At 41.0% G+C, this 12,582-nt stretch overlaps 1 protein-coding gene across 2 annotated transcripts in view; it reads left to right on the forward strand.

Moving 5' to 3' along the window:
• The window catches only part of GPR176 (G protein-coupled receptor 176), an 82,937-nt gene extending 70,632 nt beyond the window's left edge, over nucleotides 1–12,305 (forward strand). For both annotated transcript variants that reach the window (XM_006201634.4, XM_072962692.1), the window contains exons 2-3: nucleotides 5,943–6,195; nucleotides 9,046–12,305. In XM_006201634.4, the coding sequence (XP_006201696.2) occupies nucleotides 5,943–6,195; nucleotides 9,046–10,168 (1,376 nt within the window). In that variant the 3' untranslated portion in view covers nucleotides 10,169–12,305. The remainder of the gene's footprint in view (nucleotides 1–5,942; nucleotides 6,196–9,045) is intronic.
• The last annotated feature ends 277 nt before the right edge of the window (nucleotides 12,306–12,582 follow it).

The raw sequence follows: 12,582 nt of genomic DNA on the forward strand, positions 1-12,582 counted from the left end.
AAATTCTGGTAATTTTGATCAAGCTATCTCAAACTTCAAGCTTATTCAGTTATTTGGGGTCTTATGAAGCAACTCCTACATATAAAACTGCGGTTGGTGTTCATGAGGGTCAACAGAATTTCCAGATAAGATTCTTTTCGGGCTTCATGATCTTACATTATTTATGGGAGGAAGTAACCCCTCTAGGCTAAATGCAATATGAATGGTGCAGAAGATACGGACCCTGCCTTCAGAGACTATACAGACAAGGACCTCTTAGCAAGATTGTCTGTGTGGTAGATATTTAGGGCAGTGAACTACTTCACCTCCACTCAATCAAGGATGGATTATTAGGATGCAAATCCAAGGGGAGCACACTTAATCATAGTTAGATGACTTGTTTCCTCCTTTTCCTGGGAAGCTTTCTCCATACACTTACTGAGGAGGAGGTTGAGCCTGTGGTTATTAAAGGTTCAGAGCTGTCACAGTTAGATGGGGCAAATGATACTGAGACTCTTGCCATATTTTTTCAGGGAATAATATACCTCTCAGGAAGGTTAATAGACTTAATGTGGCAGATCAGAGAGCAAGGTATCCTGTGAAGCTATGGAAATGTTCTAGTTGATTTATATGGGAAAAGTTGGAGTAGTCAAAGAAAGAGGGACAGTTATTAACTTAAGACTCAGTGTGTCTTTCTTCTTACTTTTTACATCCATGTGTTAAGATATGTGAGGGACTGAACTAGTTTTGGGGGCTTTGTGACTTCACGAGAGAACCCTGGTGGCTATGGGCACCAGGATCTTTTTGTCTTGATTGTGCTATGTAGTTTGCCTTACCTTTGGGGATACTATTGTTGCTAAAACATCTGTGCCTTTGTTGTAGACTCACCTAAAATCCTTTGTGCAGCCTCATAGGAGTGACTAGCAGAGGCTACTGTTGGAGTCTCTTTATATATTTTTATGTATTGCAAAACTGAATCCTGTTAATATTTTATCTGAATTATTCATTGGGAACAAGTACTCTAAGGAGAAACCATCCAAGGTTAGATTGGGGATATATATTTCATAAGATACTTTTCATTCAAAGCAGTTATTTAAAATTCACCATGAATTTTAATAAACTTAATACATTGCTTTTTCCTCCTAATCCAATTCCTGCTTAATGTGAACCTCCTGTATCATTTTGGAAAACCCTCTGGAATCAGATTAGCTGTAACTAAAGTCACAATTTTCTCATGTTAATAATGATCAACTTAAACAGAGTTGGGCAGATATTAGATAGTTTAATCACAAGTTACAGCAAATTGACACTTCATTAGTGAGAGAGAGGCTCAAACTTTTAGACTCAGAGGAAGAGCAAATTGTACTGAAAACCAGCAGGCACAGCCCTCTGGCTACAAGATGGTTTCCCCCACATTCTTGCTGCGGCCATAATTCATAATAATACCAGTGGCAAAAAGCTACTTATCACCTTGCCTGTGCTGACTCTTTGGGTAGCCAGGAAATTGATCTGTATAGATTCAAGAGAAAAAGATTTTTTAAAAAATCAGAATAAGATAGAATGCTTTTTAAACTATTTAAACTTTCCTTTGGAAGTGTGAACTTTGAACCTCAACTTTTAATATTGGTGTCCCCCGATTCACAGAACTTAACAGTGTCTTTTTTTTTTTTTAACCTTCCAGGTACCATTTGTCTTTTCTACACTGAGGAGTTCTTTATCCCTAACTTGTCTTACCCTTACTTTCTCCTTTGCTTTCTCTTTCTCACTCTTATGAAAGGGAGTTCCCTTTGAGGGTTTTGCTTGGGCAGAAGATTTAAGGGTTCAGAGAAAAACACAGGTTTTTCCCTTTACAGATTTCCAGGGTCATTTCATTCTATCATGATGCTGCAACTTTGGGTAGTAAGTATGGGAGCAGCCAGGGGTCATATCTTAAAGGATATTGTATGATGTTGAGAAGTTTGTATTTGTTTTCTCCTTAGTGGCAGTAGGGAACTGCTGAATGCTTTAAAATTCACCTAGTTACTTTTATACCTCTGCTCTTCTCAAAATGGGTTTAGTTAATCAATCTCACACTTTTATTGTCCTCTGGCATTTAAAAAAAACCCAACTCTTTCCTCAAAACTAGAATGAGGTATCACCTCACACTAGTCAGAATGGCCATTATTCAAAAGTCCACAAATGATAAATGCTAGAAAGCATGTGGAGAAAAGGGAATCCTACACTGTTGATGGGAATGCAGTTTGGTGCATCCATTTTGGAAAACATCCATTTTCCTCAAAAGACGAAAAATAGACCTACCATATGATCCAATAATCCCACTCCTGGGCATATATCCAGAGGGAACCTTAATTCAAAAAGACACCTGCACCCCAATATTCATAGCAACACTATTTACAACAGCCAAGACATAGAAACAGTCTAAATGTCCATCTACAGATGACTGAGTAACGAAGTTGTGGTATATTCATACAATGGAATATTACTCAGCCATAAAAAATAATAAAATAATGCCATTTGCAGCAACATGGATGGCCCTGGAGAATGTCATTATGAGTGAAGTAAGCCAGAAAGAAAAAGAAAAATACCATATGATATCACTCATATGTGGAATCTAAAAAAAAAAAAAGAAAAGAATTTATTTATAAAATAGAAACAGACTCAGACATAGAAAACAAACTTATGGTTACCAGGGGAAAGGGGGTAGGAAGGGATAAATTGGGAGTTCAAGATTTGCAGATACTGACTGGTACATATAAAATAGATAAGCAAATTTATACTGTATAGCACAGGGAACTATATTCGATATCTTGTAGTAGCTTATAGTGAAAAAGAATATGAAAACAAATATACGTATATTCAGGTATGACTGAAGCATTATGCTGTACACCAGAAATTGACACAACATTGTAAACTGACTATACTTCAATTAAAAAAAAAGTTAAAAAAACCCTCAAAACCAAAGTACCTAATTAGCAAATGAGATAATAAAACTGGGCCTCCTAAATCCTCCCAAAAAACAAAAAAACAAAAAAAAAACTTCCCCAAAATCAGTGTCATAATGAACTATGTCTGAATCATACCTAAACAAAATGAAGTCTTGCCCTCAGATATTCAGGGACACTTTTACTTTCTAGCCATAGTGGCAAGAAGTTAAATACAGTTGACCTTTGAACAACACAGATTTGAACTGCATAGGTCCACTTATATGCAGATTTTTTTAAACAGTAATGTAGTACCTCACAACCCGTGGTTTGTTGAATCCGCAGATACGAAGGAATTGTGGACATGGAGGGCTGACTGTAAGTTGTATGCAGATCAACCTCTGCCTTGTTCAAGGGTCAACTGTAGTTTTTTTTTCCCTCAAACAATTTTGAATAAAATGTTTTCAAAGTTTCAATTCTGACTAAAATTCTTAATGGCTCAAACTGTGAGTCTAAATGCACAAGGGTGCTTAGTGGCTACCTATTGGGAAGATGGAAGGTAATTATGAAAGTTTTTAAAAGTCTTTTAAACAAAGAATATAGTTGTAATCATTATTTTATTACTTGTAACATTGTTGGCCAGATAGGATTTTAAAAACTTTTCCTGTAAGGATACAATCTCTTGATGGTTTCAAGCTGTTTAGATAATTGAATTGAAAGCATTATTAGAAAGTCATCATTACTTTGAGATTTTTCACTTTTCTTAATGAACCATGTCAAGATCATTGATTCTTTTTTCAATTTTCTTGATCCTTCATGGTTTTAAATTCACTCCAGTGCCTTATTAAGATGAATCAGGTTTGTGTGCTGCTGCAAGATTTCTATAGGGTGTTTGGATTGTTTTATAATGGGCTTGATGGATTCCAGGAGCAGGACTCCATCTGCAGAAGACACGTCCTTGATCTGATTCCTCTCGTGTGATGTGAGTGGAGTCAGGAGATTCTAGGAAGGAGCAGACGTTGCAGCGGTCCCTGCCCTCCCTGCTTGGCAGATGAGACTGTAGTGAAGTCACTGAATCCAGATGACAGTGAGGAGAGAGACAAGATGTGTGTGTCCCACAGGCCTGAGGAGAGAGTTCTCAAATTGTTACAGCTACTCAAACACCATAGTCCCAGGCACCCATCGTGACCCCGTGAGACAGTCTGCTGTGATTTTGCCAGCACCACCCAAGGGACCTCCATGGGGTAAACCTAAGAGTTTCTTCCTTGGCAGATGCCAGTGTTCCATTGGGACCCTGGAGGCCAGTCAGTCCTACCTGGTCACTCACTCCTGATTGCTTCCAGGTACCTTTGCTGTGCCGTCTTTTTCTATCATCTCTACATATGGCTCCAGGTTTCTTTAACTCTGGCCCAGACTCTCACTCTTTCTGCCTCTGTTAGACCTTTCCTTGTACCCTCTGGAACTTCATGCAACTAATAATAGCAGCAACATATACACTTACATAGCACCTCTTAGGCACAAGAAGCTTTTCTAAGTGCTGTACATATATTGTTTGTCTTGGCTCATTTAATCCTCACAATGCCCCAAGGACACAGGCATGGTTAGCATATCCACTTTACAGATGAAGAAATTGAGGCACAGAGAAGTTAATTCACCCATGATCACACAGCAAGTAAATGGTAGAGCTAGGACTTGAATCCAGGAGTAAGGCTTCAAGGTCTATGCTTTTGGTCATTAAAATATCCTGCCTCTCCCCAGGATAAAAATTTCCCTCCACACTTATTAACCTTTCTCAGAATGGTCTTTCAACCATATTGTTTTTTTTATCTGCGCATGAAAGCACAGCACATTATTAATGTGTGCTTGGTTAGCCACTTGAAACACTTTCACAACCAGGGACTATAGCCTGCCACAGAAAAACAACCCCATGTACTATGAGCTCATAATCCAACATTAAAAACCATATGAGTAAAGCCATAAAAAGAGAGCAGCAGACCCAATAAATGGCAAAGTTAACATGTCTAGAACTAGAAACAGTAGAATAATCTGAAAGGAATTATAAGCATTTAAAAACTATGATTACAGATTGAAGAAGGAATAGAGCCATAGTAAAATAACTAGACACCAGGAATAAGGAGTAGGCAGCTTGTGTGTGCTAACTGTGTTGCTGTGCCCACCGCCCTGGCACTGAGGATTGTCATGGAATCCAGCATTAGAAAATATAATGGGAATGTGGAGGGAGGAAGAATGGGTCCAGAACTTGAATCATTTCTAAGGGGGATTAGGTGATTTAGAACATAATGCCTAAAATTAAAAAGTATCTTGAGGTTGAATACTGTGTTATTTAAAATATACACTGAATTGTCCTTAGTGTACCTTATAAAGCTAGGAAGAAGCTGAAGTGCTGATGAGATGAAATAATCAGCTGGGTAATTATCTTGCTTTGTTGTTATGTGCAAGTTTGTGTTACATGTTGAAATTAATATTTGGGATTTATTGGGTTAAATAAAATACACTATTCAAATTTCACCTGCTTTTTGAAAAACAGTTTTAAAAAACTGAAGTATAGTTGATTTCCAATGTTGTATTAGTTTCTGGCATACAATGTCAGCAGCTTCTTTTCACTTTTGAAAAATGTAGGTACTAGAAAATTTTAAGCCACATGTGTGGCTTCTGTCCTGTTTCTATCGCAGAGTTTGGTAATGCGGAGCTCATTTGCAAACTTAGAATAGATTGGCAGAGGTTAAGTAATACCTAGCAAATTGTTTATACTCAGGTGGGACGGAGTCATCATCATAATACTATTATGCCTAACATTAAATAACAAAACTCACCACTCAAAATCCTCCTAGACTTTTTGATATGTACGAAAGTGATTTAATAATTTCACATAAATTGCCAGTATACAATGTCTTTAAGTTCTTTGAAATGAACTCTCAAATGTGGGCTTTCAATTTTTTTAACCCTTCTTTTCTTTCTTTCCTTTTTTTGTCTTCTTTTTATTAAAACATTTTTTATTTTTCTTTTTGCATATCTGGCCAGGAAACTTCATGGTGTTATGGTCAACTTGCCGCACAACCGTGTTCAAATCTGTCACCAACAGGTTCATTAAAAACCTGGCCTGCTCGGGGATTTGTGCCAGCCTGGTCTGTGTGCCATTTGACATCATCCTCAGCACCAGTCCTCACTGCTGTTGGTGGATCTACACCATGCTCTTCTGCAAGGTCGTCAAGTTTTTGCACAAAGTTTTCTGCTCTGTGACTATCCTCAGCTTCCCTGCCATTGCCTTGGACAGGTAAGATCAGGTAGTCAGGGGCTCAACTTTTTTTTTTAATATGTAGAAAAATTAGCATCATGAAGCAAATGATGAATAGTCAATGTTCCACAGACGGCTTTTAATCTGCTTGTGGTCAACAAAAGGAGAATGAGTTGCTGAAACAGAATGCCACATAAAAGACAGCAGCTATGGCCAGTTGGACCATTGAGAGAAGATGTGGCATTAGGGGGCAGGTTTACATCATGAGAGGGTAGGGCAGAGCTGGGTTGTGACACAGTTTCAGCTTGGTGGGAATCGGTGGTGTTTGCTTGCAATTTGCAGTTGTTTGCTCGTCAGATTGATAACTCTGCAATTAGGGCCTTTTGATGCAGGATGAAAATATTTTTGGAAGAACAAGAGAACAATTCAGTGGTTATTTAACAAATGATTAGAAAGTCCAGTTGGACCTGGCCAGATATTACCAGAATTCCTTTGGAGGATTTATTTCCAAGATTTTATATTGTGGTGGTGGTGGTTTTCTCTTCCCATCCTTTTTTTTTTAATTAAAATTTTTTTGTTGTTGGGGGAGGTAATTAGGTTTATTTATTCATTTCATATAAAGGGAATCATACAATATGTGTTCTTTTGTGTCTAGCTTCTTTTACTCAGCATAATGTTTTAAAGCAGGTATCTGTGTTATAGCAGGTATCAGTACTTTTTTCCCCCAAATTTTATTGAGTTACAGTGGACATACAGCATTGTTTAAAGTATATGGCATAATGACTTCTCTTACACATATTGTGAAATGATTCACTATAGATTTAGTTAACATCCATCATCTTCTATAGATACCAATTTTTTAAAAATTTTCCTTGTGATGAGAATTCTTATCTACTCTTTTAACAACCTACTTCATTCCTTTTCATCGTTGAATAATATTCCATTGTATGCATATACCACATTTTTCCTTAACCACTTACTAACTGAGGGACATTTGGGTTGTTTCTACCTTTTGGCTTTTGTGAATAATGCTGCTATGAGTTCTGAAAGTTTTTTAAGTATAGAATTCAACAAGAGTGGAAACACATTATTCTGAACAGTTTGCTATTCTACCTGGAAGCAATGTAGTCATCCCTGTGTGTTATATTTGAGCCTTTGGCTTTAGGCAAGAAAATATGCAAATCATAAGAAATTCTCACTTTCTTTCCAGCAGAAAGTCTACTGTATTTTTGCCATCATTTTTAAAAGGGGGTAAACAAGTTCTTTCAGTAGAAGAAGAAGGTTGGTAAATTCCTATTTCATTATTCAGAGATGCAAATTACTCAAAAGCATAAGTACGGTGTGCACCAAGACAAAAGGAAAATAGTCCCTTGTCTCACTTCTTTCTCAGATGTTTGTTTCATGGCATCAAATCAGCAAGTTAATTGGGAGGCCACTTACACTTCCTGCATCATCTCCTAGAGATGTACATGCTAACAGAATTATTCATCGTGAGGCTATGTGCTTGTGTTGCAGTCTGTTTGCCAACATATCATGGGATCAGAAATGACCAGAGGCCTGGGTTTGTTACGTGTCATTTAGCAAATGAGAATCAGAGACATTGGTCTCCTGGCATGTATTCATGTGTGGGTGTGGTGCCATCACATTGGATTTATTGAGATGTGGTTAGAAAAGTTCATCTATATTCAGAGAAAAAAAATTGAGAGCATGTGTAACTTACACATTTCTTTCTCTTTTCCTCCCCCTCAGAAAGAGATCTAGAACACATTTTACCATGCTCCATCCATCTCTGGTCATCACGGTTGTCCTGTGTTTGCATCGTCTCTCCCCCAGCTTGTCCCCTGCCAGACTCCAGACTTGACATTGTCCCAGGTGCTCCCTTTCCCCTGCCTCCTTTATGCATACCTCCAAAAGAGCCATCACCTACTCGTTTGTCATTTGTTTGTCTACATCCCTTTTTTCCCATTTAGTTAGAAACATTCCTGTGTTTCCTTTCATCTTTGTATCCCAGTGCTTGGTACAATATGTAGCACAGAGATGATATTCAGAAATTCTTGTGACAGGAAGGCACGCATGCTCACCTGTCCCGAGGAGGGAATGCGTGTTAATAGGCTATAAGGTCGACTCCAGCATTAGCTGGCTGCACAGACGTGGGCCGAGCAAGGGTGAAGAAACTTGCCACATCTCTGCTGGCTATTGGCTGCCCTTTCATGACAGGCGTGCCTCTAGGGGCTAAGAAATTACTCAGTTTCCCCAAATCATTGGTCCTCTTGAAACATGGTGCTTTTGGAATTCTGATTAGGTGGTTACGGAATAATCAAGTCAAGTTTGAAGGAAAAAAGTCCTCAGGCAGCCATGTTAGACCTATTAATTGCTCTTAGGGGTACTAGTGATTATCATGGAAAGAATGGCTCTTGAGCAGGCATAATTTTTTCAGTCGAATTGATTTTGTGGAAGGACTTTGTCAGAGTCCGTCCCTCATACAGGGTTCTTCTGCCCCAGGCGGCTGTGAATGCTCACAATATCCATGCATATACACCGTGGCATGAGTCCACTTTGGATAGGGGAGCAGACATATTTCTTTCTTTTAGCGGCTTTGAAAATTGCCCTAAAGCTCCTCCAGCCCATGTAAAATTTCTTACAGATTACTCTTTATGCCTAAATTGAAAAATAGATGTCTTTACAACAGAAGGAGATATCCTTTATACTGAGGGCACTCTTTGGGATTTAGTTCTGGTGGCAGTAATTATAAAGCTAACTATGAATAGTACAGCAAACTCCTCAAAACTTAAGGTCTAGCTTACTAATTCCCCCAGTGGTTTCCCACTAAGATTGATTCCTCTAATTTAAAATCTTCTGTGAAATAAATTTTGCTTGTGCATTTTGCAGGTATTACTCCGTCCTCTATCCGCTGGAGAGAAAAATATCTGATGCCAAGTCCCGAGAACTAGTGATCTACATCTGGGGCCATGCAGTGGTGGCCAGCATCCCTGTGTTCGCGGTGACCAATGTGGCCGACATCTATGCCATGTCCACCTGCACCGAAGTCTGGAGCAACTCCTTGGGCCACCTGGTCTACGTTCTGGTCTATAACATCACCACGGTCATTGTGCCCGTGGTGGTGGTGTTCCTCTTCTTGATACTGATCCGACGGGCCCTAAGTGCCAGCCAGAAAAAGAAGGTCATCATAGCAGCCCTCCGGACCCCACAGAACACCATCTCCATCCCCTACGCCTCCCCGAGGGAGGCTGAGCTGCACGCCACCCTGCTGTCCATGGTGATGGTCTTCATCTTATGTAGCGTGCCCTACGCCACCCTGGTTGTCTACCAGACTGTGCTCAATGTCCCAGATACTTCCGTCTTCTTGTTGCTCACAGCCATTTGGCTGCCCAAAGTCTCTCTGCTGGCGAACCCTGTGCTCTTTCTTACTGTGAACAGATCCGTCCGCAAGTGCTTGGTGGGGACCTTGGTACAACTGCACCATCGGTACAGTCGCCGAAATGTGGTCAGCACAGGGAGCGAGGTGGCTGATGCCAGCCTGGAGCCCAGCATGCGTTCAGGCAGCCAGCTCCTGGAGATGTTCCACATCGGGCAGCAGCAGATATTTAAGCCCACGGAGGATGAGGAAGAGAGCGAAACCAAGTACGCTGGCTCAGCTGACCTCCAGGCTAAGGAGCTACTCACCCCCTGCCTGGAGGCAGAGCAGGGGCCAGAGTTTGCATCCCCCGCCCCACCCCCAGGTACAGTGGACTCTGTATCCCAGGTGGCACCAGCAGTCTCCGTGGAACCCGAGACATTCCCTGCCAAGTATTCCCTGCAGTTTGGCTTTGGGCCTTTTGAGCTGCCTCCCCAGTGGCTCTCAGAGACCCGAAACAGCAAGAAGAGGCTGCTTCCCCCCTTGGGCAACACCCCAGAAGAGCTAATCCAGACAAAGATGCCCAAGGTAGGCAGGGTGGAGCGGAAGATGAGCAGAAACAATAAAGTGAGCATTTTCCCCAAGGTGGACTCCTAGCAAGGCTTGTAAATCCCTGGAAGTAACAGTGCATCCACATTCCTGCCCTCACATCCCTCGGCCCTGTGATTTGTATGATCTCATTGCAACCCAGTATGGGCTGACGCTCCTATATGGGCTGAATGCTTTTGAATGAGAGGGAAATCTATATCCAATCAAATGTCCTCTTTATTGAGGGCGTAAATATATATACATATATTTATTTATTTATTTCATGGTCCATGTCCTTATTAAAGTCCACGTTCCTCTCTGTGGAGACAAGAGCTAGGTAGTGGGGACTAGGTTTTGGGTAGGTACTCTGTGTGCATGTCTGGGGCTATGTCAGTTCCAGGACCCTGCAGAGAATACATGGAGAGAAGAGCATCCCTGGGCTCAAAGGGAGCAGGGGCCCTTTAAGGGAAACCCAATATAATGATGGAGCCATGTGGTAACAAAGAAAATGCCTATTTGATTGGCTTTAAAAATGACAAATATTTAAAATGTTTTGTATTTATCTGTATCTCCAGGGAAGATAGGGCCAGGGCATTTGACACTGTTTCTCTGGAAGGCCTAATCATGTGACTGACAGTTTCTCCTGATGCCCTTGATTTCCTTTGCTGGGATGTAGGTGAGAGATGAATGACTATTGCACCCCTTTTGACAAACATGGCAGTGGATGTGCCCAGGGATAAGGGAGATATTCTGTCCTTGATTATCCTGACATTCTCTTGACATCACTAAGGCCTCAGAAAGATATGTTTGCAGTGTTGGTTGAAAAACACTGCAAGCTCTTTACCATGTCTTTCCCCCTTAAGTTGTGTCCCCCCCCCCCCCAAATGAGAGAAAATCTTAGAGGTGGAGGAGAAAGTCTAAGAAATATCCACATTCTAGTCTTTTCTCTTCCCACATGATCTCATGTGAAAGGTTCTGTGCAGCAATCAGTAGGAATAAAGTATACTGAAAAAGATTATCTTGTGCAAACTTCTGGAATTAAAAGGCTATTTAAAAAAGCAAAGTTATAATGTAAACGGGTCCTCTGGAAACATCAAGCTAAAAAAACTTGAATAGGAAAGGTGATTCTGCCCTCCAAAATAAGAAAAGTTGGTTCCCCTCCAAAGAGAACAAGAGGACTGCAGAACTGGGCATTGCCAGTCTCACTTTCAGTCTGTGCATCTGTGGTTCTGCCTTCATTTGGGGCACAAAAGAGGGACACAACACGAAGAAGGAATTCGTCGTTGTAAAATGCCAAGGCAACGCCTAGCCCAGGTGAGCTCTCCACTTCCTCCTTCCCAGGGAAGCTGTAGCAGGAGCTGGACAGGATAGAAGAGGGAGGACAGTGTCCTCAACCTATCAGTCCCAGGGGGGCTCTTACAAGCGATTGAAGTCCACTTTGGGGTGAGTTTGACCAAGCTGAACTCAAACCACAAACAACATTTAACTCTACATGAGAGTGGATCAAGTTCTTCTCTGCGGGGTGTTTTGTTCTTGTCAGTGGTATGTAAGGGAGCCAGTCTGGTGCCTTGAGTCAGCTTAAAGGGACGTGGGCATTTTCAGCTGCAAACTCCACATCCCAGAGGCGGTGGTCCTCACTGATCTTCTCCTTTAACCACACTGACCCTTGTCCCTCGGAGAAAGGTCAGACTATGTGTAGGGAGTTACCTTTTCCTGTCCTCTCCTGAGTGTGCTGTCTTGTGCTTCCTGACTATGAACCCGAAGACCCTTCCCCCGAGGAGGGAGTACCTTCCTCTGTGCTTGTCTTCTCGGAACAGTGTGCGCTCACGGTGGAAACAGGGGACTGCCACCACCTCTCTCCAGGGCCCCTGTTCTTTGTGCATGCCATCTGTAGCTCCTCGTCCTGATACTTCACCTTGTGGCTGTTCAAGCTCATCTTTCCAAACCTTCACAGTCGTTACAGCTTTCCTCCAGGGGAAACATCAGCTGTCAGAAAATTGTGTCCACTTTAGAAGAATCTGTCAAATGTAGCCACTTTGGTGTCCTTCTGATAATGTGTGTGCACATCTTAATAAATTCTGGTGAGCCAGAATTTGGTAGATATTTCTTATGTATGTTCGAAGCAGATGGTTGACTTCTAACAGGTCATGGTCAGGCGTATTTCTATACTCTTTGAAGAATTATGTTTTAATAAAAAATTGAGAAGTTTCTGAACTCAAAAAACATTGTATGAGCTGGGGTTTTTTGTTTGTTTCTTTTCTCCTCTCAAGTGATATAACTATCTGAACATCTCTCTTCCTACATGATCTCAAATGAAAGGTATGTATTTCCCTCCCAAAATGCAGATGCAGCATTGCAGTAACATTTTCTTGTGTTGTTGCAACTTGACAAATGAATTCCCAGAGAAAATGCAATGCTTGAATAAATGTCCCAAATCTGAATTGTAAATGGAATTGGTGGATGGACCGCTCAGACCTGTAGGT

The sequence above is a fragment of the Vicugna pacos genome, chromosome 6 (assembly GCF_048564905.1).
Source record: "Vicugna pacos chromosome 6, VicPac4, whole genome shotgun sequence".
In the NCBI taxonomy this organism is placed as follows: Eukaryota; Metazoa; Chordata; class Mammalia; order Artiodactyla; family Camelidae; genus Vicugna; species Vicugna pacos.